General features: G+C 37.4%; 1 protein-coding gene across 5 annotated transcripts in view; it reads right to left on the bottom strand.

The window, feature by feature from the left end:
- LOC102083100 (testisin) overlaps positions 1 to 27,006 on the bottom strand; it is a 90,522-nt gene that overhangs the window by 54,112 nt on the left and 9,404 nt on the right. For 2 of the 5 annotated variants that reach the window (XR_003217534.1, XM_025904430.1), the window contains exon 1: positions 11,354 to 13,078. Coding sequence is in view for 3 of the 5 variants with exons in the window: in XM_025904430.1 (XP_025760215.1) it covers positions 11,354 to 11,411 (58 nt within the window). In the remaining 2 variants the exon portion in view is untranslated. Of the gene's footprint in view, positions 1 to 3,737; positions 4,162 to 9,567; positions 9,722 to 10,177; positions 10,199 to 11,353; positions 14,383 to 27,006 lie in introns of those variants that run through there. The other 3 variants (XR_003217533.1, XM_019353311.2, XM_019353312.2) reach the window with 3 other exon arrangements.

Genomic DNA, 27,006 nt, shown 5'->3' with positions numbered 1-27,006 from the left:
GCTTCACTTCAGCTAATTGCCATTTTTCTTTAGTGAAATTTATGTCATGAAATTTGTTTGGTTTAGCATCAATTAACAAGTATCTCTGTCTGTATATTGCACCAGTACATCCAGTGGTTGCTAACCAAGCTTCTTGGTAATTTAACACAGTCTCTCTGAATTCAGTCATCTGAAGCTCCAAAAACCAGAAAGACAGATACAAAAGTATTCAAATGAAAGGTTCAAAAAAGGACTTGGATGATGATGTCACATTGACTGTGACTATAATTTTATAATTTACATACACACTGCATATTTTTATGAGCTATAAATAATCAGCTGCATCTTATTAACTATGGAGGGCCTGGAGTGACAAAATGAACTAATTAAAGACACCAAATCAAATAATTAATTAATTGTGTCAATAATTAATTCAAATTTGAATTAATTAATTAAATAAATATTTAAATATTTTATTAAATGCCCACTCATTTCATTTAAAACATTTAATAAATTATCTGTTTATTTATTTCAAATTTGATTTAATTAGTGACACATTTAATTAATTATTTATTTATTCACATTCACATTTTAATTAATTATAGACACAGTTAATCCATTTTGGCAGTCCTAACCCCTGCAGCTGTTTTCATGAATTAATTAAAATTGCTCTGATGTTTTCGGAGATGTCGCTAGCTCCGCTAACAGTCAGCTGACAGAGTGTACCGAGCTCACAGCCCCGGTGTTCTAGCTTAATTGTTTTTTACGTTAACCAGTCAGATTTGTTTATACATTCCACTCTCCGTGTTCCAGATGTTGCATCCGCAGATTGTCATTTTCACCGAATGGTCGTGTGCTTGGTTACGTTGAAACCATGCACACCATTGTTTTTCTTGTGACATTACCAATAAGTTTGATGTGTCACATGGCCCTCTTCCTATTGAAAAAACAAAAGTTGTATCCAAGATGGCCGACTTCTAAATGGCCACCATGGTCACCACCCATCTTGAGGAGTTTGCCCCCTCACATATACTAATGTGCCACAAACAGGACTTTAATATCACCAACCAATCCCATGTTATTACGGTGTATCCATATAAATGGCCCACCCTGTATATTGCTCCTAATCTATAATTTATCCAAGTTAACCTCAGTTAACCAAGTCAGACAGTTCTTTTGCAATGAAAAACATAAACACTTATGTAGCCGGTAAGTTACCGCAGTGCCAGCTGTTTAATTCACAGCGTCTTATGCAGTAACCATGGTAACCACGGACTTTGAGCGGCTGGATCGACGCAGGTCAGACTACAATTTTACATATATGATCTTAAAACAGGACACAGATACTGTAATTGCTGGCCTCATATCAAATATGTACGTAGACTGAGTCTATGTTTGACGTTTGTTTTATATGTAATCTTTACTCTCAAACATTTAAACAGCAGCGAATCTGCAGCTGAGAGAATACAAACTCAAACTGTTGGAGCAGGTTTGATTGCTTCTGTTTAAAATCAGCTGGAAGCGCCACGTTTTCTCTCAGACTTTTATTTACAGCATGTTCTAAGTGTTTAAAAGGGGGAATGATGGAGGAATGTATTGTAAATGAGCATTATGCTCTACTAAAATCTCTGCGCAAACAGTGCCTGGCATTGTCACGGAAACTTGTGTGTGTTAATTTGGTGATTTGTTAAATGTATAAATGTTATTATACTCGATTCTAATCTGCTGCTGAGTCTCTTACGCTGATGGAAATGCAGATAACACAGAACACAGATCACAAACACCTGTTCAACCGATCACATTCGTTCCACTTTGATCTGCGACAACCTGAAGCGTTCATCTCTTTTACAACAGTGTTGCATTAGACTTGTATATTTGTATGTTCTTTAATACTGTAGATTTTCATACCTCTGGAATAGTTGGCAGTATTAAGGATGATTTTCTGTAAAAGAATATTGATATGACCCATGAATTAGATTCGTAGATGACCGTTAGATTAGTTTGATGCTGCTGACAGTTTCATGTGACCAGCTGGGAAACTGGATTAATTTAGAGAGCTGAAGATATCCTGGATATGCTGACCTCGCTCTGTGGTGTACAGGGCAGCAGTTGGACTGCCTATTTAGCCTCATGATTAATATTCACAATAAAAATATTAGTCGAACATCACAAAGTCTGTATGTGTTTCATAGTGTCGAACAAGCTTTGTACAGTTAAACCTAGCAGTTACTACATGACGGAAACACCAGTGTTATCTCTTTTAATAAAATTTATGTGTGTATACACAGGTCACGCTGATTACTGAACAAAAAACAGAGATCAGATGGTAATTGGATTTATTTGCTCTCTCTCCTCCTTAAACATGTTTTTAATGTTAGTTATAATCAGATTTGGCAACTGAAACAAGTACGAAACATACGAACATCAGGAAAGAAAGACCCAATAGATGCTTGAGAGGCAAGCGGGTCTATCACACGCTTTGCCGTGAGACTGGGCTGGGCAGACACCTCTGAAATCATCGAAGCACTTTTGCAAAGAGGCTCTATCTTGACAAACCGGCAGATATCTTATTTCACATAAAACCATCAAATAAATAAATAAATAAATAATTTATTAAATGTTTTAAATGAAATCAATGGACATTTTATTAATTATTTAAATATTTATTTAATTAATAAATTCAAATTTTAATTAATTATTGATGCATTTAATTAATTATTTAATGGTGTATTTAATTAATTCATTTTGTCACTGCTGGCCCTCCACAATTAACAACAGGTTTAGACCAGATCTCCTTCCTGACACATCCCCAATGGTTTTGTGTCCCTTCATCATGATCTTGATCTTGACAGATGCCTCGTTTGTTTACCCCTACATTATAAACCCACTATGTATATTATTACAACTATAGAATGTTGAGATTGAAAATATATATTCTTAATGCTTATTTGCTGATTATATTGTTTTATGTATAAGAGAGGGCCAGCTTTGAGTTTGAGCTAAAAGTACTGACAGGAAACTGCATGCTTTTGCAGAGCCAGAAAGTGAAACTAAGCAGAGTGTTTGATCGAAACTTAAAGTGTGTGTGACGTCTATATAAATAACCAGGCTTCCTGTTTCTGCTTGAGATCTCGGCTGGCGTGTCTGTGGGTGCCTGCTCGATCTCCATATTCCGGAATATGTAAAATTAAAGATCATTTTTTGAGTTAGACCACTTTGAGCCGTGTTTTTCTTGGCCGTTAAAGAATACAAAGAACTGAACAATATGCACTGCAGTTACTTAAGGTAACTTTTTTAACTTACCTTTTTGTTCATTGCTAAGTTGGGCTGAATATAAACTATATAAGTGTAACAAAAACTGTCCTATGAAGACAGACTACAATAACGTTTCAATAAAATCTAAAATGTAAAAGGCAGAAAAATGGGCAAACGAACTGATGTTTGTAATGGATAATGATTAACAGCATCATGCAGTGGCACCAAATATTTGTTGTAGTGAACTAGTCCTTTTATCAACACGATACCATAGAGAGAAATTTTCACAAAATTATTAAAGGACGTTGTTTCATGGTATAAACATGTCCTAATATGTTTGATGTTGGGAAATGAATTAGCTTTTTAAAAAATAACTATTTATATGCTTTTTATGAACAAAAACGGCAAAATAAAAAAAACCCAAAACAAAATTAAAGCAATAGATTATGACTGTGACAGTCAACAACAGATTACATGACAAATAAACAAGAAGATGTGTTTACCTGACATGGATCAATGCCTCCAGCCTCGAATCCAGCACAGATCTCGTTCTCTGTCACAACGGCGATCCTAAAGTAGTCTTCATAGATGAATTTGCACTTAAAGTTTTCCACTATTTTTATTCTTACCTCTTGCAGGGTGTTGGACTCATTACCTAATTGGAGGGTACCATCGTCACCAAAACCAATGACCCAGCTGCTGGTCTCATTGTCAAACGTGCTGTTTTCTGAGGCTAAGCAGATCGGCTGAATGTAGTCTGTGAAATTCACAGGAGCCGACAGCTTCAGAAGACAAATGTTGTTCTCATGAGTCGACGAGTTGAATTCAGGATGGCAGGTGACATTGATCACTGTCCGATTTACTTCATTTGGGTTTGAAGCTGACCTGCTGTGGCGGCCCAGATAGACCTCTATGCTGCTGAAATCACTTCACACACACACACACACACACACACACACACACACAGGTTATTTTTAGAGCAGTGGGTGATTAAATGTGACACCAAGATAAACATAAAAGTTTATCTTTAAACAAAAAAGGCTAATAAACAAGTAGGACAAGAGTTCCAAGTGGAAAATAATTTGTTTTTTAGGGATGGACCGATCCGATATTACGTATCGGTATCGGTCTGATACTGACCTAAATTACTGGATCGGATATCGGAGAGAAATAAATAATGTAATCGATCCAATCACTATCACAAAAGCACATCACAAAACTTGCGACATGGCGTAACTCAGCTCATTACCTTAGCACAACGGACACGTCATGTGACAGAGCGGCTGCTGCATGCGAGACCTGTCGGCAGTCTGGTTGAGCATTTGTAGCTTCGCTACCAAACCAGCATTTCATCTCCGAGGAAGTTATCCCAGAGAGAAGTAAAGCAAGTGTGTAAGTTCATCTCTGAATGTTTGTAAAGCGTTCCCACGTTAAGCTTAACAACCGATATATGGAGCGACTGCCTCTCTCTCCCTCCCTCTCCTGCTGCTACTTCAATCATGAAACTGATCAATGATCAGCTGATCGGCTTTTCTGTTGCGAGTCCATCTGTCTTGTTTGTTTATCGCCCACTTTGCGCCAGAAAGAGGAAACCAGCGGCTGAACAACAGCAGCACGTTTAAGCTTGACAAGCTGTTGTTAGAATGTATTTAATATTACTTTCTACACCAGGATCCTTTTCTACGTAGCTGACGGCTGGTAACTGTGCAGGGGCGGATCTAGCAAAGTTTAGCCAGGGGGGCCGATAGGGCATTAACAGGGAAAAGGGGGCACAAAGACATACTTTTCTTTCTTATTCTCATTTAATTTAATTTATTCTCATTTGTCTAGCTGTTATTAAATAATTATCTGAATCTTACAACCAAAGTTTTAGTCTGATGTAAAATGTATAGAAGTCCATTTCTGTATATAGTAACTATTAAGTCTAATATATACAGTAAGCAATAGTACTTTTTCCTTTGGGAAGATACCATCTGTGCAGTCTGCAATTCTATTGAAGAAAGAAAGAAAAAGAAAATTTTATTGAATCTATTTAATTATTGTTGAAAAATAATTGATTTCTGTGCATTTGTTTTACACGTGCATTAAATCAAAGTCGATTATGTTGCTTAAGCATTACAAGGTGGAGGGTGGGGGGTGGTTCCCCATTTCTTTGCTGGGAGTTGACAACCCTATTAATTAGGTTGTTTAATACTTCCACTAAGTACTCTTTAAAATACCAGAATAGGGAGGATGGAGCAGGTTTAAGTTTATTAGATTGGTCAGTATTGCTGAACTATGAAATATTTTGGGTGCAGTGTATTTTTTGCATAAAGGTATAACAGAATAGCTTTAGTGTTTTGTTTTTTAAATCTTGAGTCTGAACTTATACAAAATGCAACAAGATATTTAAAAAATAGTTTTATTGATTATAAAATACACTATATCGGATTCTTATCGATATCGGCAGATATCCAGACTTATGATATCGGTATCAGACATAAAAAAGTGGTATCGTGCCATCTCTAGTTTTTTTTATGGGCAGATTATAAATGTTTATTTTTTGTATATTTTCTATTTTACCCTGTGAGGGGTTGCTTTTTACTTCTGCAGTTTGAATTTGTGTGTGTTTGTTTATGTGAAGGAAATTATGAGTCTTACAAAGGTGTGTAATTATGTTTTATCAGACAAACATGTCTGGGCTTTATTATTATGTTTCTGCCTTTGTTTGGACTGCTACTTTTCCTTCAACAAAGGCTTGTTTTAAGTTGATGCTCACTTGTCCACTAGTCTGCATTTGGGGTCCTTTCCTCATTCACTAAATCTGACAGAAATCTGTTGAATTATTTTAAAGTTTTAGGTTCAACTAAAACAAAATGTTGTGGCTTGTTGTTTCATCATTGTGCCAATTCTGATTTTTCTGGAGTTTCATTTCAACCCAGATGAAGGCCCTAGCATGAGGAGTAGTCAGAAGAAAGCGAAAAAGCTATATTGGGGACAAACCGAACCAATTCCACTATGCCTGGTGCCCGGGGAAAAATTATGAATGTGCTTTTTGTGACATTTTGGTTTGGTGGTGTGTCGTGTGATTTCTCTAATGTGAAATATGTGCCGTAGCTCCAAAAGTTTGGGAAACACTGATCTAGTTGTACAGCACTTTAGTCAATAGCTGTTGCTTTTACAGATCCGCCACTTAAAATGGCCGTCTGCTCTTTGACACGGCCATGATTGTAGCCTGACTTGCTAAATGATACCTTTTTAATTTGTTCAGGAATTCTATAACAGAATCATAGCCTTAAGCTTTTCTATAAAATATTGATATGCTTTATATGCTTCCAGCAAATAAAATAATGGTTTTAAACAAGCCAGACAAGACAGAAAGTGATGTTTGTGCTCTGATTTATGACTAATGTTTCTCAACATTAAAACACAAGGCAATTATTTAGCTGAACTCCTTATGTTCTAATGTAAAGTTCAAAAGTTGAAATTTAAACATGAATTCATTCATTGCAGGGCAGACAGGCAGCACTCATCTGGCACTCTGTTAAAACCTACAGCAACTCCCCAACTCTGCCTGTCTGTGAAACCGTCATTGATTTGTTTGTCCATTATATGTCACAAAATATTTTTAGATTTTTACATTACTATTAACATCCCATTTATGAAAGTATGCAGTTCAGAGTATGTCACTAAAACTGTTGTTAATACATCTGCAAACATTGTGACATCATGTTGAATTTATAACAGAGTAACTTCAAAATATTCAGAAGTAATTTCTACCTGATAAAACAATCTGCCAAGTCAGAACACACCTGTTAAGTTCATTTAGGTCTCCGTCAGAGAAAAGAGTTTTTAGCGCTGAGATGTGTTCATGAAAACTCCAACATCGGTGTTTAGAAGGGTTAAAGAAATCTGAGCTGGCAGCAATCTCTTCAGAGTGTGCGCTCAGAACACTTGCAAATGTTCAGATGTGAGAGGAAAAAACAGGCAGAGTCGATGAATAAAGTTGTCATTCTTTATATTTCCAGTCAAGAATGTGCCCGCATGTGGGCGACAGTGTGTGCGTGTGTGGTTTACACTGTCCGTTGTTCGGCTGCCGTTTGTCTTTGTACTAAAGCTGGGAATGCACACCCATGGTGCATTCATGTGGCATGGGAATTCCGAACACAAACCTAACCCTTTTGTACAATCAGATATCGGTCTTTTTTTTTAAATCTTGGGGTAACTGTGAGAGCACGTAGGGGAGACCGGGGATAGTTGTAACGTGGGTCAGTTGTAACACTTCCAATTTCTCCAATCAGGGCTAAGTTTCAAATGATGTGATTCATCCTGTGCATGCCCAATTCAGTTCTGCTATCACATGTGAAAAATCAGCACATTTTGTTAAACACAGACAATTTAACACGAAAAAAAGTAATTTGTATGCCAAAAAGTAAGTTTTTCTACTTTATTTCAATTCCTAATAGCATTATCTGCTTTGCAGTTAAACTCATCAAACTTAAATTATGTTATTTGTATGTCTATGGGGATATATTCTGTGTAGGTCTTTAGTGCTAATGTTTTAGCTGTTGGCTGTATTGTTAGCTAGTTCATGGCTATAGGAGTCTGGGTCAGTTGTAACAGCAACAGTCTGGGTCAGTTGTAACAATAATGCAGATGTTACAACTTACCACACTATTACTTTAACTTATATTAAACAAGTTGGGGTAACGACATCAGCAGAGAGAGGTTCACTGGTCGCCTTTGTATATGCAGTTAATGCCATTGGCAACACAACCACTGTTTGTGTTCCCACACATACATTATGCAGACCACTGTGTCAGAGATGGGCCAGTAGGAAGTATTGGTAGTGGAAATAAATCAGGATGGGTGCAAGAAACAGATTTCCTCATCTTTCTGAAGCACTTTGCAAACCACACCAAGGTAAGCCATGATAAAAAGTAATGGAATTGCGATGCTGGTGCACAACTACATTTTTTCAGCTTCATTGTTATGTTCAAAAGTTGGTGCAAGAGTTGTAGGTTATAATGCCCACTGAGCCAATGAGGCCAAACTCAAGGAAGACCAACCAAAATTAATGAAATATTCAGTTCCAGAAAATTCCATCATCTGTCTTTTTTGGGGGGTTGGAATATGTTCAAAAGCTAGATTTCTGCATTCTGTCACACACACACACACACACACACACACACACACATAGCTACATAAATGGCTCTAAGTGCATTCATGTGTTAAATAAAAAAGATTACATGTTAATGTTTTGTCAGTACCCTTATTTCATTGTGTTACATTTCACCCCAGGATATGTTACAACTAACCCAGACTATGGGGTTAATTGTAACATTTCACTCTTTGTGTTTGAGACCATACCATGCAATGGGTAATTGTGTTGCAGAGAAAATAGCTGCACTATTTAATAGCAGAGACATGTAAATACTTTGCATTAAATTTTCAATCCACTACCTTAAAAGAGCTCCAATTTACAGACAGAAATGTCAAAAATGTTACAACTATCCCCGGTCTCCCCTACTCTCCCCCTGGAAACAAACTGAAGGTTTCAACAGAAAAAACAAAAACTGAATATCAAGTAGGAAAACCTTACATTTATGGAATTTAGCTAGCAGTATAGACAACATTTATCTGGTAGTCTTCTAATGTCCTGTTTTCGGGAAGGCACCATGAGGTTGCTTCGTTTGTTTGTTTGCTCAGTGCTCCTGTTCAGAGACGTCTTCCCAGCTCGGATAAAACTCACTTCATACAGCTGTTAAGAGGTACACACCCACGCACATCTATCAAGTTAAGACTCGCCTAATACACTTTAATTTGTATTATTGCAAAGTTAATACATAACTAAAAAAAACATTCCCCTTTTAGGTATAAGAACTGGACTGAAAATGATTTAAAAGCATCCCGTGTCCAAAGAACAACTCGAAAAAAAACCTTCATGAAGCCCACAAAGCACTTAACAAAGTGAAAGGTGAAAGTCTGGCCTCTCTTATGAAAAATAAATTATGGGTCGCTCAAGACCTTTGCACAACATAAGAGTTTAAAGAAATATAAAGAATAAATCAAAATATTACACTGAAACCTGAGAGAAAAAATGAAGGATGTGCTCATGATTCAAACAGAGGTCTGAAGAAGTAACAACCAAGCAAACAATAGGCTCAATGAAAAATGAAGTTCTACCAGTCTCAGAAATAACCTCCACGTCTGGTTTGCTATGAGGAAGCTTGGGTGAAGGATATTAATGATATTAATTAATTAATGGGTGAAGAGGTTTAAGAATGAGAGAGGAATGTAAATTCAATTCAGGTTTATATTCTACAAAAGTGTAAACTTGCAGCAGTGACTCACAATAGTGTGATGGATGCAGTTGTCAGCACCCACTGGTCGGTGATTAGAGACCCTCCAAAAAGAGAGTTTACTTCAGCGTACCAGGGCCAACTTCCTGGTGTTGCATCCTGACCTCCTGTGATGTTGCTGCTCTTCACAGCCCTGCTGCCACATGCTGAGTAAACAAAGGGACGACAGTTAAACAGTGACTAAAACCACTCAGAGATGAAAGATAACACTGAGCTATACAACGCTCTCCTGGGAAATTTTGAGTAACAGCATTCATGTGGACGTTGTTTAAGGATTAACCTAAACAAACTGAACGTCTGAACAGTGTCATTTACACATTATATCCTGGTTCCTCCAGTTTCTCTGCAAAATTTCAGTTTCCATTTTACTGAAACAGAGGGGTCCTCTGTATCAATAAAATGGAAACTGAAATTTTACAGCATAAAATAATTTAGTATAGTTTAAAGAAAAAAATAAACTGAGCTCACTGACTCTTTCTCAGTGAAACAAATGTGGATATTGATGTTTATGTGTTCCAATTACTGCACAGCTGACAGAGGGAAAAAAGGTTCAAACCAAACTCTGAAGTTGAAGAATAGTGAAAATGTCTTTGGATGCTTACCAGGCTGCTCTGAATGACAACCTGAAAAGAAAAAACAGAGACAAACATGTTAAACCAGACGATCACTTGCAATTGTGAGAAAGCAAATAGATGAAATGATTGATTTCACAAAATAATCTCACTCTGCTGCAACTTATAAAATAATTCTGAGCTCACAATTCTCCCCACTGACTTCTTAATAATGTTATACTCTAGGTTTATTTCCTGCACACAATGCTAAACGTTGGAGTGATTTTGTTAAATGTTGTCATTGTTGTGCTTCAAATTGTGAAGCTTCTTTAAACTGCATGATTAAAGATATTCTTCTGTTCCTATTCTCCTCCCCTGCATGTAGGATGGTGGGGGAGGCTATAGCTATAGTGTTCAGCTGCAGGCACATTCCATGTAAAGATTCTTTTTTCTTTATTTGCTCAGGAATGTTTACTCCCTGCCCTTTATTGGCTCACCTGTGTTTGTATATGGTGGACCATTAAGAGGGTTAAGCCATGCTTGCACATGTATGCACACACACAGTGCCTTAGCTTTTGTGACACACCATATGGGTTTTACAATGGAGGTTGTGTGTTCCCTGAATCTCCCCTTGCAAGTAAAACGTATATGTGGCTCTTGTGTTCTGTTTGCAGTTTCTCGTGGTCTGATTCGAGCAGGGTCATATGTTTAGACCCAACACTTAACAATGCAAAATGCCACTAAAATAAATAAAATTCATGACAATGATGTAGTAAAATATAGAAAAACAAATACATAAATATAGTAAGTCAACTAAAATAACTAAAACAACAACAACTAAGGCTGTTAAAACCAAACTGTTTCTGTCGATGTGCATTAACACCACAAAGTAAACTAACAAAGATGAGAACATGAAATATCTGCACTTTGTAAAAGAGAGAAACTGACTGAATAGAGCTAAAAATGTTGATATCAAATAAAGAAGTGTGCATCACTGTGAACATGAAGAAATCCAGTGACTTGATTTTCTTTGATTACATTATAATATTAGATATATGAATCAGAATGACATTAATGCTAAACGGACTATTTCCTGGTATCCAGGTGAAACAGTTCATTTAGAATAGTCACATTTGTACCTCTAATTAATCTCATACCTCTTCCACTCCTGACATATAATCTCAGTAATGAGAAAATATCTGAAGAAAAATTCAACTTTTTTCTCACCTTTGCAGAAGAAAATGATCACCACAAAGAAACAGCACACAAACGGTTGGAGAGCCATCGTTAACTGCACCTGTTTCAGATCATCTTACACCTTAAATATTTAAACCATTTATTCAGCTCCACCCACTTCTATAAGTTGTTATGGCACCAGCAACAAATCAAGTCAGATTTGTTGGTTTTTGTACTTGTTCTTAAAAACAGTGATACATGGATCAACTGAATTGTGTAGTAGCTGAAACCAAATTTCCCACATAACTCCTTAACATACTGGAACAGACCTAATCAGTTTTTTTCTCCTTCTGTCTGTGTACGTTATGCACACTTTAAGAGGAAGGAAGAACCCTTTTACAAATAATTGTTATCCTGTTAAATTAACACTGCTTTGTTCTATAATTTGGGTACAATTTTGGTTACTGTGCACATGTTCAAGACAGGTTGAGTCTAGATAATCTTTTTTTCCTTGCTTTCATCACCCATACCCTACACTGCAGCCTCTCCATCACAACTGACCAGGTGCAGAGTCAGCTGATGAAGATGAAAACCAGGAAGGCCACAGGTCCAGATGGAATCAACTCCAGACTATTGAGGGACTGTGCAGATCAGTTCTGTGAGGCTATCACATACATCCCCATTACATGGAAAACCTCTTGCGTGGTGCCAGTCCCAAAGACAATGCACCCCAAGGAGCCGAACCACTTCAGACCCGTTGCCCTGACTTCACACCTGATGAAGACCATGGAGAGGATCATACTACACCACCTTCGCCCACTAGTCGGGAGAGATCTAGACCCGCTGCAGTTTGCCTACCAGCTGAACATCTAATAATGATCATTTTGTCTTATTATTTTCTTATTTGTTGCAATTTAAGGTCTGTGAGCACAAGTAAAGGTTTTTGCTTGGGAAGTAACCGTGACCTCATTTTCAGATGCTTCTCTAACATTTAACAGTTGTGTATTATGTCAAACTTCTCTTCCCTGCATAAAGTTAAACAGCTTAGAAACTGAGAATAGCAACGAAAAGGTTGCACCGAGGATGATTTTGAACAGTGGACGTTTTTGTTTGTTTGTTTGTTGTAAAGAGTAAATATTTGAACAAGACATTCTTCAGGCGAAATAAAGACACTCAAAACAGTTTGGATGGTAACAACGTGCGCACGCTGGGTGAGATTTCGAGGAGATCCCACACCGAGCGCAGGCAGAGGTTTTATTTATAGTCACATAGTGGCTTCAACTGTTTAAGGAGGAGACAAAGATTTACCTCTGAGAAACAGGTTTGTTCCAGTTTAGCTGGGTGTGTGTGTTCTGTAGATAATCACTAAATATCACATATATGCAGCTTTCTGTGTGTGTGTGTGTGTGTGTGTGTGTGTGTGTCTGTGTGTGTGACTCTGAAGAACAGGCCCCTCTTGGTATTTGGGAGTGTAGATAAGAACGTCCTGCTCTCCCCTTCCTGGGAGTGAAACGGCTCGTAGAGAACCAGGTGCAGAGGAAATGTACTGGGTGAATCATATCTGAGAACACTATGCTTTTGTCTTTACTTCAGCTTCACTTCTAGTGAAACAGTAAAATCATAAAATACGATTAAATGGAAAGAATAAATGGGTAAACAACTATTAACACTGAAATTAAAGATAAACTTTCAATAACGTACAAATGGAAGTGGGAATAATACTTGAAACATTTGAAAATCTCTTAACATTTGTTTTAATAGAAAATGAATTAAAGGACCTCAAGTTCTGTCAGATGTTTCTGGTGTGTTCTTTGGTGTCAGAGCCAGGTTGTACCAAAGTAATACTGGACATAATACAAACTTAGAAATGATTGGTTTTGCATCTGGTGTTTTGACCATCTGTCTGTGAAATGCCTTGATTTATTTTTCTTACATTCTTACATTTTTTATTCTGCCCATTTTATTTATGTATTATATGGGAAAAATCCTGTCAGCCTGATGCTGAGATGGCTGTGGACATCCATCCGCCCTGTTCTAATAAAGCAAAAGTTTAGGAACACTTTCTTTAGATCTGTTCAGTTTTATTCATATAGTACAGCTCAACAGTCAACAAATGTTGTCTCCTTGTAAGGTAAAGACCCTGCAGTGTTAATCTGGGACAAATGTTCTCTCGGATTCACTGATAAGCAAGCAAGCAATGTATTTATGTAGCACTTTCAAAAGAACTCTCAGCTGAAAACAAAGTGCTGTACACATGACATAACACATAACAAAGTGAAATAGTATATGTAAAGGTGAATTTAATTTGCTAATGAAAGGTGAGCTTTTGCTCATAACTCACTCCGTATACTGTATCGTGAGTGGAGACATGGACGTAAATCACAATTTAACTTATTAACAACCACAGTATTGATTTTAGCTTGAAAGTACTAATGAAATGTATGTCAGTGTTTGTCAGGTGTCCTGTTTGAAGCAAATGCCTGTAAATGGTGATATAAACTGAATTTTCAATTTTACTGTTAACAAAAATGTTTATTAATGGTACAGAAAACATACTGTAAGTCTACAGAATTTTCTATTTTAACAGAAAACCTGTAGATTAGGGCATGGTTTTGTTACAGATTTTTCTTTCTTTCTTTTTTTTTTTACAGTGTGGAGTAAGAAGTGTAACATTCACATTAAAATTATAAAATTTGATGAATGCAAAAAAAAGGAAAAAAAGGGGAAAATTGTTCAACATTTTTCATGTTTGCATGTTATTACAGAACAGAGCAAAGACTGAAGAGAAATGAGTGAAGTAGATCAGGTTTTCATCACTGTCTAACACACTGTCACATATTGAGGGAAGTTGTAGGGAGAGTGGTGAGTTTAGTGGTTGGTGATGTTGAACTGCCTGGGGTGGTGACTGGAACAAAGCCTGGTGGAGTCCCTGTGACTGTGTCGCTGATCCATTTGTGGTACTGGGATACACGAGTGAACACTGAAGGTCTTCCCAAAATACCACATAAGGTATAACTGAGAAGTCCATTCTGGACCCAGACTGACTCTTTTTTGGTCATGAGCGGTCCCCCTATGTCAAACTGTGGAACGAAATCAATAAATATTATTGAGACAGATTAATATCTCTTAAAGCGCAACCAGTAGCACTTTCTATTACAGTTCAGTAGTAAAGTAGTAATAGTAGGGTAACAAGGCAGAAATAGAATGTAATAATCTGTTTATTTCTAAGGTATTACGACTACATTATGAAAGTAATAACCAGTTAATATCCAAGTAATATCATCATAGTAACAGTGGTTACATCAGAGTAATATTATACTAAATTTTATATAATAGGATAATAAGGGTACAAAAAATAAGGATGCTAATGTGGAAATAAAGACATGCCCATGAGACAAAACAGATTAGTAATGGTTGTATAATTACCTTGATAATAATATAATAACCTGCTAAAATAAATTTGTACAAATGATATTTGCAGACCTGACTGGAAGTTCTCTGACAATTTATTCCATACTGATCTGATGTCAAAACATTATTAAACTTTTGTGAATTCCTGTAGGACTAATAAAGTCTATCTTATCTTCAAGTGACGGGTCTGTTGTAGGTTTAGTTATCATCAGCACAAAAACAAGAAATAAGAGTAAATTTGAGTACCTGTGAAAAAGTCTGCTGTGTACCTGAATAGCTAGTGGGTTCGCATTGCAGCTGAAGTGGCTAACATCATCATGCTTCACCTCAGCTGATTTCCTTCAAAGCTCAATAACTACTTTTCTTTAGTGAAATTCATGTCATTATATTTGTTTTCTGTTTAGTATCAATGAAAAACTATATGTGTCTGTAAAATGCACCAGTACATCCAGTGGTTGCTAACCAAGTTGCTTGGTAATTTAACACAGTCTCTCTGAATTCAGTCATCTGAAGCTCCAAAAACCAGCAAAACAAAGACAAAAGTATTCAAATGAAAGGTTCAAAAAAGGACTTGTATGATGATGTAAAAATGACTGTGACTATAATTTTATAGTTTATATACACTCTATTAGGGCTGCTCGATTATGGCAAAAATGATAATCACGATTATTTTCACTGAAATTGAGATCTCGATTATTTGACAATATTTATTTAACAATAACAATGTATTGAATAATAGCTTTAAAGATTGTCAAAAAATAATATAAAATAGTGTGCAAATACTGATTACAGTGCAAATGTTTGCAATATAAAAAATAAATGAAAAATGTAATAATAATAATAATAATACATTTTATTTATAGGCGCCTTTCAGACCCTCAAGGTCACCTTACAGTAGCACATAAACAATACCATAAAAAACATTAAAAAAGATGTATATATAGCAAACATGGTAGATAAAATTTAGACATAAACAATCATAAAAGCAAATATAAAAACTGAGCAAGGTAAAAATGGCCTAAGACAGATCAGGTGTATGCAATTCTGAACAGATGGGTTTTGAGTAGTGATTTAAAAGAGGTGAGACAGTGTGTGGTCCGTAGAGCAAGTGGAAGTGCATTCCAAAGTCTCGGGGCAGAACAACTAAAGGCTCTGAGTCCCACGGTAGTCAGGCGAGCAGGTGGAACTGACAGAAGGGAAGCTGACGAAGAGCGGAGTGTACGAAGGGGTGAGTATGTATGGAGAAGATCGGATAGATATGGAGGAGCGAGGTTATGAAGTGCTTTGAAAGTGAGAAGCAAGATCTTGAAATTGACACGGAGGTGAATTGGGAGCCAATGGAGCTGTTTAAGAACAGGTGTTATATGTTCAGTGGATCTAGTTCTGGAAATAATACGAGCAGCTGTATTTTGAACCAACTGCAGTTTATGGAGGGATTTATGAGGTAGACCACAGAGAAGAGAGTTACAGTAATCCAGACGAGATGTGACAAGAGCATTGACAAGTATGGCGGTACTGTGTGGTGTGAGTGAGGGATGAAGACGGTTAATATTACGGAGATGAAAGTAGGAAGACCGAGTGATATTATTTATATGTGCTGTGAAGGACAGAGTGCTGTCGAGAATGACACCAAGACTCTTAACCTGAGGGGAGGATGTGACAACAGAATTATCAATGGATAATGAAGGACTGGTTGGAACTGTAGTCAGTTTTGATCTGGTGCCTATTAAAATGAATTCTGTTTTATTGCCATTAAGTTTAAGAAAGTTGTGCGTAAACCAGACCTTGATTTCACTTAAACAGTCAGAAATGGATGTAGGTGGGAGAGTAGCTGTGGGTTTGGAGGATAGGTAGAGCTGGGTGTCATCTGCGTAGCAGTGAAACTGGATGTTATGCTTCCTAAAAATATTACCTAGGGGTAGGAGATAGATGATAAAAAGTAAAGGACCCAGGACAGAGCCTTGGGGTACACCGGAATTAACTGGAGTAGATACTGATCTGTGAGGGAGTAACTGAACAAACTGTGAGCGGCCAGAGAGATAAGAAGTAAATCAGGCGAGTACTGTACATTTGATGCCAATAGATGCTAATGTGTGAAGGAGGATGCGGTGGGAGATAGTATCGAAAGCTGCTGTAAGGTCAAGGAGAATGAGGATGGATATAAGTCCAGAATCAGCTGCAAGCAGAAGATCATTGGTGATTTTTACTAGGGCTGTTTCTGTACTGTGATATGAACGGAAGCCGGACTGAAACTGTTCGTACAAGTTATTTCCAATGAGATGATGATGAACCTGTGCAGCCACTATCTTTTCAAGAATTTTTGCTAGGAAAGGGAGATTTGAAATTGGCCTGAAATTATTTAGATTGGAGGGATCTGAACCATTCTTTTTCAGTATTGGAGTTATTATTGCAGTTTTAAGAGAAGAAGGAACAGAAAGAGATATAAGAGAGGAGTGTACGATATTAGCAATCAGTGGGGCAAGAGACGGGAATGAGAGTTTAACAAGATTTGTCGGCAGTGGATCAAGTTTACATGATGATGACTTTAAGTTAGTAATTATGGAAGATAGCTGAGTTATTGTGGGAAGTTCAAAATTGGATAGAGAGGATGACAGCTGAGAAGGGCAGAAAATGCAGATAGAACAATTGACCATTTCACAGGACGAGGGCAATTGTTGATGGAGATTCTCAATCTTGGTGTAAAAAAAGTCCATAAATTTGTTGCAAACTGCGGCAGAGTGTGTATGTATGGCAAAGGTATCTGGGGGTTTAACAATATTGTGCAATGTAGAAAACAAAGTGCGAGTGTTTCCTTCAGCAGATTCAATAACAGAGGTGTAGTAAGCAGATTTAGCATGATGAATAGCTTCTTTATAGTGTTGTATATGGCTGAGATACATGTCCTTGTGAATAGTAAGTCCTGTTTTCCTGGAGAGACGTTCTAGGCGGCGTCCAATGTAAACATTTATGTTTAGTGAACTTCAAAATACTGCAAAATATTTGATCCACGTCTGACTCCGCGAACCCATAATGTTTCCACCAATGTTCCCTCAAATATTTCATGTGTCTGAGTGAACACACAAACTCCCTGAGCGTCCCTTGGACCACTGTGAGCGACATCAGACGTGTGCACTGTGGTCACGCCAGCATCTAATCCATCCAAGTTACATGGTTTATTAAAATAATCAAATTACAGCATTTACATTTATGTTAGACTACTTTTAATTAACTGCTTTAGCCCACTTACAATGAAAATTTAAAAAATCCTGTTCATGACCTGTGTAGTATGTTAACACTATTGGAAGTAAAAATAACTTGAACTCCAATTTTGAAAACACAACTTTCTTTCTTTTCTTTTTTTTCATAAAGCTCTGACTTGTATTATGAGTCTGTGGTCTGGGAGAGAGTCCTGTAACTCTGTCTGCCAAATACAGTATATAATGACCAATGTTGGGCAATTAATTATATAGTTACTACTTCAAAAAAGGAACTCAGTTTGGCAAACAACAAAGTTTTTGCAGCTATTTATTTTTTTAATGCAGCCAAGGCCTTTTTTTAAATAAACATTTCAAACTATTTACAGAACAATCAGCTGTTCTGCATCAAATTTGATGCCACACAAATTATTTGTGCCACTCCAAAAAATAATTTCTGTCCACTATGAGATAAAGGAGAACAGCAGCCTGATACCTGCAGGCCTGACAACAGGAGATGTATCACTGCTGTAACACCTGTAACATTCAGCAGTCGCCTCATTGTTCTGACACACACAACAAAACTATTGACTACACTACACACTAACTACACACTAACTACACAAGATTTGCGCTAAACGTCTCAAATCTCTCACATCTCAGAACACCGCCGTCACTCCTAAAACTTCCCCCCGTTTCTTAACAACTAGATGCCACGTTGCATATCAATTTTTGATTGGTCGACAAGGTACTTTTTTCAACCAATAGGAAAGGGTGGGGGTTTTTTTGGTTTTGTTTTTGCTCACAGGCGGAGAGTGGTTTCCTTATAAAACGCCGTTTTTACCGCAGTAAATATAAACAACGATAGTATTCAGGAAGAAAACCAAACATTGCAGATATTTTTATCATAACTCTGGTTTTACGTGGCCTATCAACACAATTTAAAAACTGGTATAAAGTCCACACTTTTTCCGTCAATTGTTCGTCTGTCCTGCTCACATCTCCAATGGTTGTACACGTTGTCATGAGGGGCGATTTTAGCCCATTTTTGGGGGTGCTGAAGCACCCCCAAAATGAATCAAAGCACCCCCAAAGATTTCTTACTTTTTTTTTGACAATATTTGCTGTTTGTGTGACACACTACTAAATATATAAAAAGCATACAGTACTTGGTTGAGACGGAACATTTTAACAACAAAAGTATAGATAACCCCTCCCCCCTCCCAAAATGGTTTGTTCCAGCTCGCCCCCACTCTGGCTCTAGTGTCGTTGCTGCCAGAGCGATGGTGGCTGAGATGCAGCGGAGCGGAGGTGGAGTGCCTGGATTAAAACAGGACATATTAGCAGCATTTAACCTTCAGTTACTCTTTATGTAGTTAGATAGGAGTCATGTTTCTTTTTAGCTGAAAAACCTTACACCAGGTAACCTGCAGTGTTGAAAACGTGTTTTCCAATGATGTTTGCTACCCTACAATCCGTCCTGCTCTGTAGTAAATTCAGCGACATTTGACCGTCCTGTTGCTCCCACTGAAATGTATACAGCCTATTTAAAATCTAAAACTTAAAATTGTCCGTAGCCTGCTGTTGTTACCACTGTCCTGTTTGAAATGGATACTAACTAGCTAACTGCCTGAATGCCCATTAACCTTATAACTCCTGGTGTGTGTGTGTGTGTGTGTGTGTGTGTGTGTGTGTGTGTGTGTACAGAGAGACAGCCAGGTTCATAATGGATATAAGGAAGTTTTTTCAAAAACAGAAGCCACATTCAGGTAAAAGTGTAAGAACAAATGATCCATCAATAAATGATAATGTTGGATCAGTGTTTCAATATTTTATATTGAATTGAATACAATCTATTTGTGTATGATTGTCAGTCTGAAGAGGGAGAGAGGAAAGAGGGGAACGTGAGGAGAAAGTACAAGGTCAGGAAGAACCAGGTAAGGAAACAGACAGGGAACAGTGACAGGCAAAACAGAAACTGTTAAACTGACGAAGAGAAAAAACCTGATTTTACTCACACAATCAGGAAGTTGTGTTCTCCCTATATTAAAGCTGCTATACAGAATCTGCAAAACAAACTGGGTTGAAACTTTTTTGACCCTCTTTAACAACATTCCAACATAACATTATCATTGATTGGGGAGATTAAAATGAATGATATATTTTTATGTGGTTCAGCCACAACTCTACTAAAACCTCAGCCAGTAGTAGGTAGGCCAACCTTTGGACTGTCCAGTTGTCTGTATAACTGCCGCATACAGACTTATGCGGCAGAGAAACACTTATCAGTGTTTCTCAAACTTTTTACAGTGTGTACCACCTGAGAAAAATGTCAAGCTCTCCCAAGTACCACTATGAAAGCATGAAACTCATAAATCTTACAACACAAAATTAGTATTATTAAATTAGTCAAATTAATATCTGCAGTAAAGATTTTTTCATACATTGTATACATTCTACCACAGGCAGAGTTGCCTCCATTTTTATAGTTTTTTATTAATATTTTGTAATAATTTATTCTGTTTTGGGAGTGTTTTTTATGTATCTGTATTATATTATACATACACATTAAAAGTGAATCTCTGTCCAAAACATGCACTCAGTTTACTTCTTACTCACTATGAGCATCATTTAAATAACCTTTATCAGATTTGATGGTTTTGTTAAAGACTTCTCAAAAAAGTGTTTTGCTTTTCTTTCACAAATGTGGGGATTAAATTGTGTTAAAATGTACAAAACAGTGATGTCATGTTTTGTGACGAGGACCCAGGCAGAGAGACTTCATGAATTTAAGAATCTTATGATTTAATAAAGAAATTTGCAGACTTGCACAGAGATGGTAAAATTATGATGACTGATAGCGGAGATGAAGACAACAGACGATGAGGACAGGGAGGAACAGGGGTTTAAATGCACCAAGGAGACAGTCAGAGGGAACTCCGGACAACTGGAGACATTTAAGGATGCAGGGACTGACAGAGACAGGGAAGAAGTCTCATCATGACGTGTAAAGTTTATCTTGCCTGGATGGGCAGCTCTCTGGGTGCTCAGCACCCCCAAAGCTCTGATCCTAGAATCGCCCCTGGTTGTCATTAATGTGGCTTCACTGCACATCAGCCACGCCGCTTTGCTAGCTAAAACACCGTTGTCGGCACATAAGGACGCTGTCATAGCCTGTCAACGACGTTGATTGGCTGCGTATATACGAATGTGAATCGCATTATTGGCTGGACTATAGGATAAGGTGGCATCATTCTAATCCCATACAGGAGCAGCCAGTCACTTACTGACTAACACTGCAAAACAGAATTGTTAAAGTTTTAATTTTAATTTCAATTCAGGTTAGATTTTTTTTGTGCGCAACGCAGATTTTCTGTGCGCAGAGACCGTGCCAGCAGTGCGCAATTGCGCACGTGCGCAGCTTAGAGGGAACATTGGTTTCCACACCACTGAAGTCGTTTTACCTCTCTTTTCAACCAACGGCATTCTTTCTTCAGCAGCCATTATCCTCTCCTCTCCAAATAACTTCTGCTTAGCTTTCCGAGCTTTCCGAGCTTCCCTCGGGTCCTCTTAATTGTTGTGACGCGTGTTCGAAACGCAGAGAGGTGCGCTCGATTTGCCACACGGAGCAGCGTGAGAGTAAAGCACGAGGGAGGTGCTAATAATCGGCTCAGGCATTTTTAATGATCGTTGAAAACCCAGATCGTAATCGAGATTAAAATTCGATTAATTGAGCAGCCCTACACTCTATGCATATTTTTATGAACTATAAAGAATCAGTTGCATCTTATTAACTTTGGAGGACCAGGATTGACAAAATGAATTAATTAAATATACCATTAAATAATTAATTTAATGTGTCATTAATGAATTAAAATTGTAATTAATTAGTTAAATAATTAATTAAGTGCCCATTTATTTCATTTAAAACATTTAATAAATTAGTATTTTATTTTTTCAAATTTTATTTAATTAATGACACATTTAATTACTTATTTATTTATTTCACATTTTAATTAATTATTACGGATCTATCACGTTTTTCCGTGAGACTGGGCTGGGCAGACATCTCCGAAATCATCGAAGCACTTTTGCAAAGAGGCTCCATCTTGATAAACCGACCAGATATCTGAAGATTAAACCATTACGTTCTTGGCTAAAATAATATTAAAAGTGAATGTCTGTGAAGGTTCTCAGTCATCCAGGTCATCGTAGTCTAAGGAGCTTGGAAAGAAAAGCGTCTGGACTTCTTTACGTTGCTTGAAGATGTTTCACCTCTCATCCGAGAAGCTTCTTCAGTTCTAGGGTCAAATGGTGGAGAGTCCCAGATTTAAACATTGTGGGAGTGTCCCTCCATGAGGGACAATGGACCCCCTCATGATCCTCTACCTAATCACATGAGCCAAGGTGTGAAGACGGGTGTGGGTCAGAATCAGCCAAGGTTTCGGGTGAGCTCATTGTGAAACCTGGCTCCACCCTATCATGTCAAAGGAGTTTGCAAAGAAAAGCGTCTGGACTTCTTTAAGTTGCTTGAAGACGTTTCACCTCTCATCCGAGAAGCTTCTTCAGTTCTAAGGTCAAATGGCTGAGAGTCCCAGATTTAAACCCAGTGGGAGTATCCCCCCAAGGAGGGACAAAGGACTTAAAGAAGTCCAGACGCTTTTCTTTGCAAACTCCTTTGACTACGATGACCTGGATGACTGAGAACCTTCACAGACACACCCTATCATGTGATTCCCTGAGGTCAGATGGCCCAGGGTGTGCGTGGGCGTTAAAGCATCTGGGAAGGGATCTTAACCCTCTCAGGCTCAAATTAAGTTTTAGTTGCTAATGCACAACCAAGTCCTGCAGTGGTACTTCTGAGTAAAAAAAAATCATAAAATATGTATGTGGGGTAATCAGGTTGTTAGTTTTTAACTGTTGCAAATCAGCAACGCCTGCCTCGAGAGGGTTAACACTGGATTATAGAACCCCGCCCCCTGAGTTTGATGGGTGAGGCTCACAGATAAGATGGCTATATCTTGACAAACTGATCAGATATCTGAAGATTAAACCACTACATTCTCAGATAAAAAAAATATTAATGGTGTATTTGGTGACACACAAACAGGGTTTTTCAAAGTACAGTTCAGTTAGTTTCCCCATGCCGGTTGCTGGTGTCGAGAAACGCCCATTAAAAAGAATGGCCTCCTGTCCAAAGCAATGCTTTTGACTCGATCAGTATTAACCCCGCCCCCTGAGTTTGATGTGTGAGGCTGACAGATAAGATTAATTCATGAAGACCAGCCCAGGGTCAGGACTGCCAAATTGAATTAAATAAAAACATCATTAAATAACTAATTAAATTGTCAAAAGTGTCAATAATTAATTGAATGTGAAGTAAATAATCAATTAATTAAATCTGTCATTAATTAAATACTTTTTAAATAAATAAACAAATAATTTATTAAATTCTGATCAAATAATTCAATTTTTTTTCACAATTCACTCAAAACAAATAAATCAAAAATCAGGATAACATCAGTAACTGCATATATCACAATAAACTAATATATGCAGTTACTTTCAGCTGAATTTCCAAATCACAAAAAAATAACTGACACAACAAAGTGAACTAAGAACATCAGAACATAAATAAAATAAGTCAACTAAAACAGCTAAAACAACAACAACTAAGGCTGTTAAAACCAAACTGTTTCTGTCAATGTGCATTAACACCACAAAGTAAACTAACAAAGATGAGAACATGAAACATCTGCACTTTGTAAAAGAGAGAAACTGACTGAATAGAGCTGAAAATGTTGATATCAAATAAAGAAGTGTGCGTCACTGTGAACGTGAAGAAATCCAGTGACTTGAGTTTCTTTGATTACATTATAATATTAGATATGACTCTGAATGGCAATAATGTTAAATGGACTATTTCCTTGTATCTAGGTGAAACATTTCATTTAGAATAGTCACATTTGTACCTCTAATTAATCTCGCACTTCTTCCACCCTGATAGAACCTCAGTAATGACAAAATAACTGAAGAAAAATTCAACTTTTTTCCCACCATGGCATAAGAAAATGGTCACCACAGTGAAACAGCACACACACTGCTGGAGAGCCATCGTTATCTGAAACTGTTTCAGGTATATCTACATATCTATATCAGTATGTTCAGCTCCACCCACCTCTATAAGTTATCAGGGCCTCACCAAAGAATCCAGTCAGACCTGCTGGTATTAGTGCTTTTTGTTCAGAACAGTGATATATCTATTTCCTAAAATGTTGTGTAATGTTGAAACCAAATTCCCCACACAGCTCTTTAACAGACTGTAACAAACCTGATAAGTTTTTCTTTTCTCCTCTAAGGACATTATGGGGTTTGGTAGCATTCTGTCTGTGTACATGGTTAAATATCCCAAATCTTTGATCATGCTGAAGGAAGAACAACACTCGCTGTTTAATGCTCAATCAACAAGCTCTTTATTCCATACAGTACTTTGAGCATTACAAATGTCCGGACAGGAGATGTGGACGGGAGGGTTTTCTGCCACATCTCAAAGTGTCTGACTGTTTCTCACATTCTTATAGCTTCGGCCCCCCTCCAAAATAAGCATTCACATTCTTTCCCTCTCTCAGTGAGCCTAAGTTACAACCTTGGCTTCCTGTGCAGTATGTTTTGTTCTTTCTAATCAGACAAATAAGGTCATGACTCTCTGCAAACAGCATTTCTTATAAATCAGCAGTATAAAGCATCATAAAACAGTGTAATACTCCATTCCTGTTTTTTCTCAGAATAAATAATCAATTAATTTTATGTACTTGGGGATTTTCACAGCTCAGCCAACATCAAAATCCACTGGGGCAGTTCCAGCAGCACACACTGACACACAGAAATCAAAAACCTTTGTCTCTAACAACTAGTTCCTGCTGGTCCCTCTCTATCTCCTGCCTCCCTATCTTATGTCCTTGCTGCCCACTCGTTCGCACACTTTGTTCTCCTTGCTTTGGCTTATCCCTCCTTATCCCACTAACGGCAGCTCTGTCGTGTCTGCTTCTCACATACACCTTTGACCTATTCTCCCAGTTCTATGTCCTCTATGTGTGAATATTAGCAGCTTGACCAGCCAAGGGTTGGCAGCAGCAGCCAAGGGTTACATAAAATTACATGTCTGAAATTACATCTGCACATGATTCTTAAAGTGCATTAAATTCTATCTCTAAGAGATTCTGTTCTCCATCAGAGGATACTTTGCATGTGACTCTGAAGCAGAGCTCTGTTTAAATGTTTGAGACTGAAGAAGTCATCCAGTTTGTCTTCGCAAAGATCCAAATCAAAGATTAAGTGATAGGTTAATGTTTAAAGGTTTTAACAATAGGCATCATAGTCTAAGGAGCTTGGAAAGAAAAGCGTCTGGTCCTCTTTAAGTTTCTTGAAGACGTTTCACTTCTCGTCTTTGAAGCTTCTTCAGTTCTAAGAGCAATTGGTGGAGCGTTCCAGATTTATAAACCCTGTTGGGAGTGTCCCTAAGAGGGTCCTGGACCCCATTTTGTTCCTCTGCCTAATCACACCAACCAAGGTGTGAAAACAGGTGTGGGTGACATTCGGCAAATCTTTCAGGTGAGCCCCACCCTATCATGTGTTTACTGAGGACTCGAGGACTCGAAGGACTCGAGATGTCACTGAATGTTAAGACATCTGGGAAGGGATCTCTAACCTGGATTATAGATGGCAGACAGTTGGTGTTGTAAGCCACCACCTCTGTACAAAGATGGTCATTCACAGTGGACATAGATGGCATCTTTCTATCTTTCTTTCTACTGCTAAGTTTGGTTTACAGTGCAAAATTCATTCTGCACATCATTCTTGTGCATTAAAGTGCATTAAATACCTATAAGAGGTCCTGCAATGCTTTTGACTCGATCAGTATTAACCCCGCCCCCTGAGTTTGATGTGTGAGGCTGACAGATAAGATTAATTCATGAAGACCAGCCCAGGGTCAGGACTGCCAATATGAATTAAATAAAAACATCATTAAATAATTAAATACATGTGCCAATAATTAATTAAAATTTGAAATAAAGAAATAAATAAAGTATCAAATGTTTTAAATGAAATGAATGGGCATTTAATTAATTATTTAAATATTAACTTCATTAATTAATTCCAATTTTAAATAATTATTGACACAATTATTTAATGGTGTACTTAATTCATTCATTCATTCCTGGCCTTCCATAATTAACAACAGGTCCCCACAGCAGACAGCTCCACATTTCGGCTTTTGGTGAATTTTTAGACCAGACCAGGCGCAGAGCCATTGCAAGGGGGGCACAGTATGAATAAAAAAGAAAAGAAAAGAATGCTTGGACACTGTTAGCATAATGGACAGGTTTTTGACGGAGCTCAGATGACGCATCACCAAATATGTTTCCAAACCAAAGACTAGAAAATATGATGAAACATATCTTGCCTTTGGCTTCATCCAAGGTAGGTATCACTGACAGAATTTGTTTCCCCTGCTTCAAGAGCACGCGCTAGGCTGTCCAAATCATGGACAAACAGTACCCACAGTTGTTTATGTTTTTAAAACCATTTTGCACAGAGAGGCATTATTTTGAAAAATGTATTGATAGCAATGTTGAATATTCTTACAAAGTAAAAACAAAACAAAAAAACAACTACATCTAAAATAATTACACCATAAAGATGGTTTGTTTTTCTGTTAATTAAAAGAGGTAGTATTTTATTTTATTGCTACCTGTAATTTATTGCTGTTTACTTTTATTTGTTCCATTGTTTACATAAGGTTTTAGGTGTCAAATAAACTGCCATGGAGTTTGAAAGCAAAATATGGATGCGTGTGGTTGGCAGTGTTGCCAACTCCTCAGTAAGGAAAATCGCTATTGGCTGTCCTAAAAGTCGCTAGAAGTCGCTAAATGACTTCATCGCCCAATTTGCGTAATTGGTCGTGCTTATGTAATTGTAACCTATGTTGTTGGAGAGATAAATAACATCATGAAAGAGACATAAAGTGAGTAAAAAACAAACAAACCCTAAATGCAGTTAAAATATATTTAGAACTACAAATTAAATTATTTTAAAAAT

Source organism: Oreochromis niloticus, linkage group LG3 (assembly GCF_001858045.2).
Source record: "Oreochromis niloticus isolate F11D_XX linkage group LG3, O_niloticus_UMD_NMBU, whole genome shotgun sequence".
Taxonomy (NCBI): Eukaryota; Metazoa; Chordata; class Actinopteri; order Cichliformes; family Cichlidae; genus Oreochromis; species Oreochromis niloticus.
The sequence above is the reverse complement of the archived record's forward strand: the minus strand, read 5'-3'. Positions and strand labels throughout refer to the sequence as shown.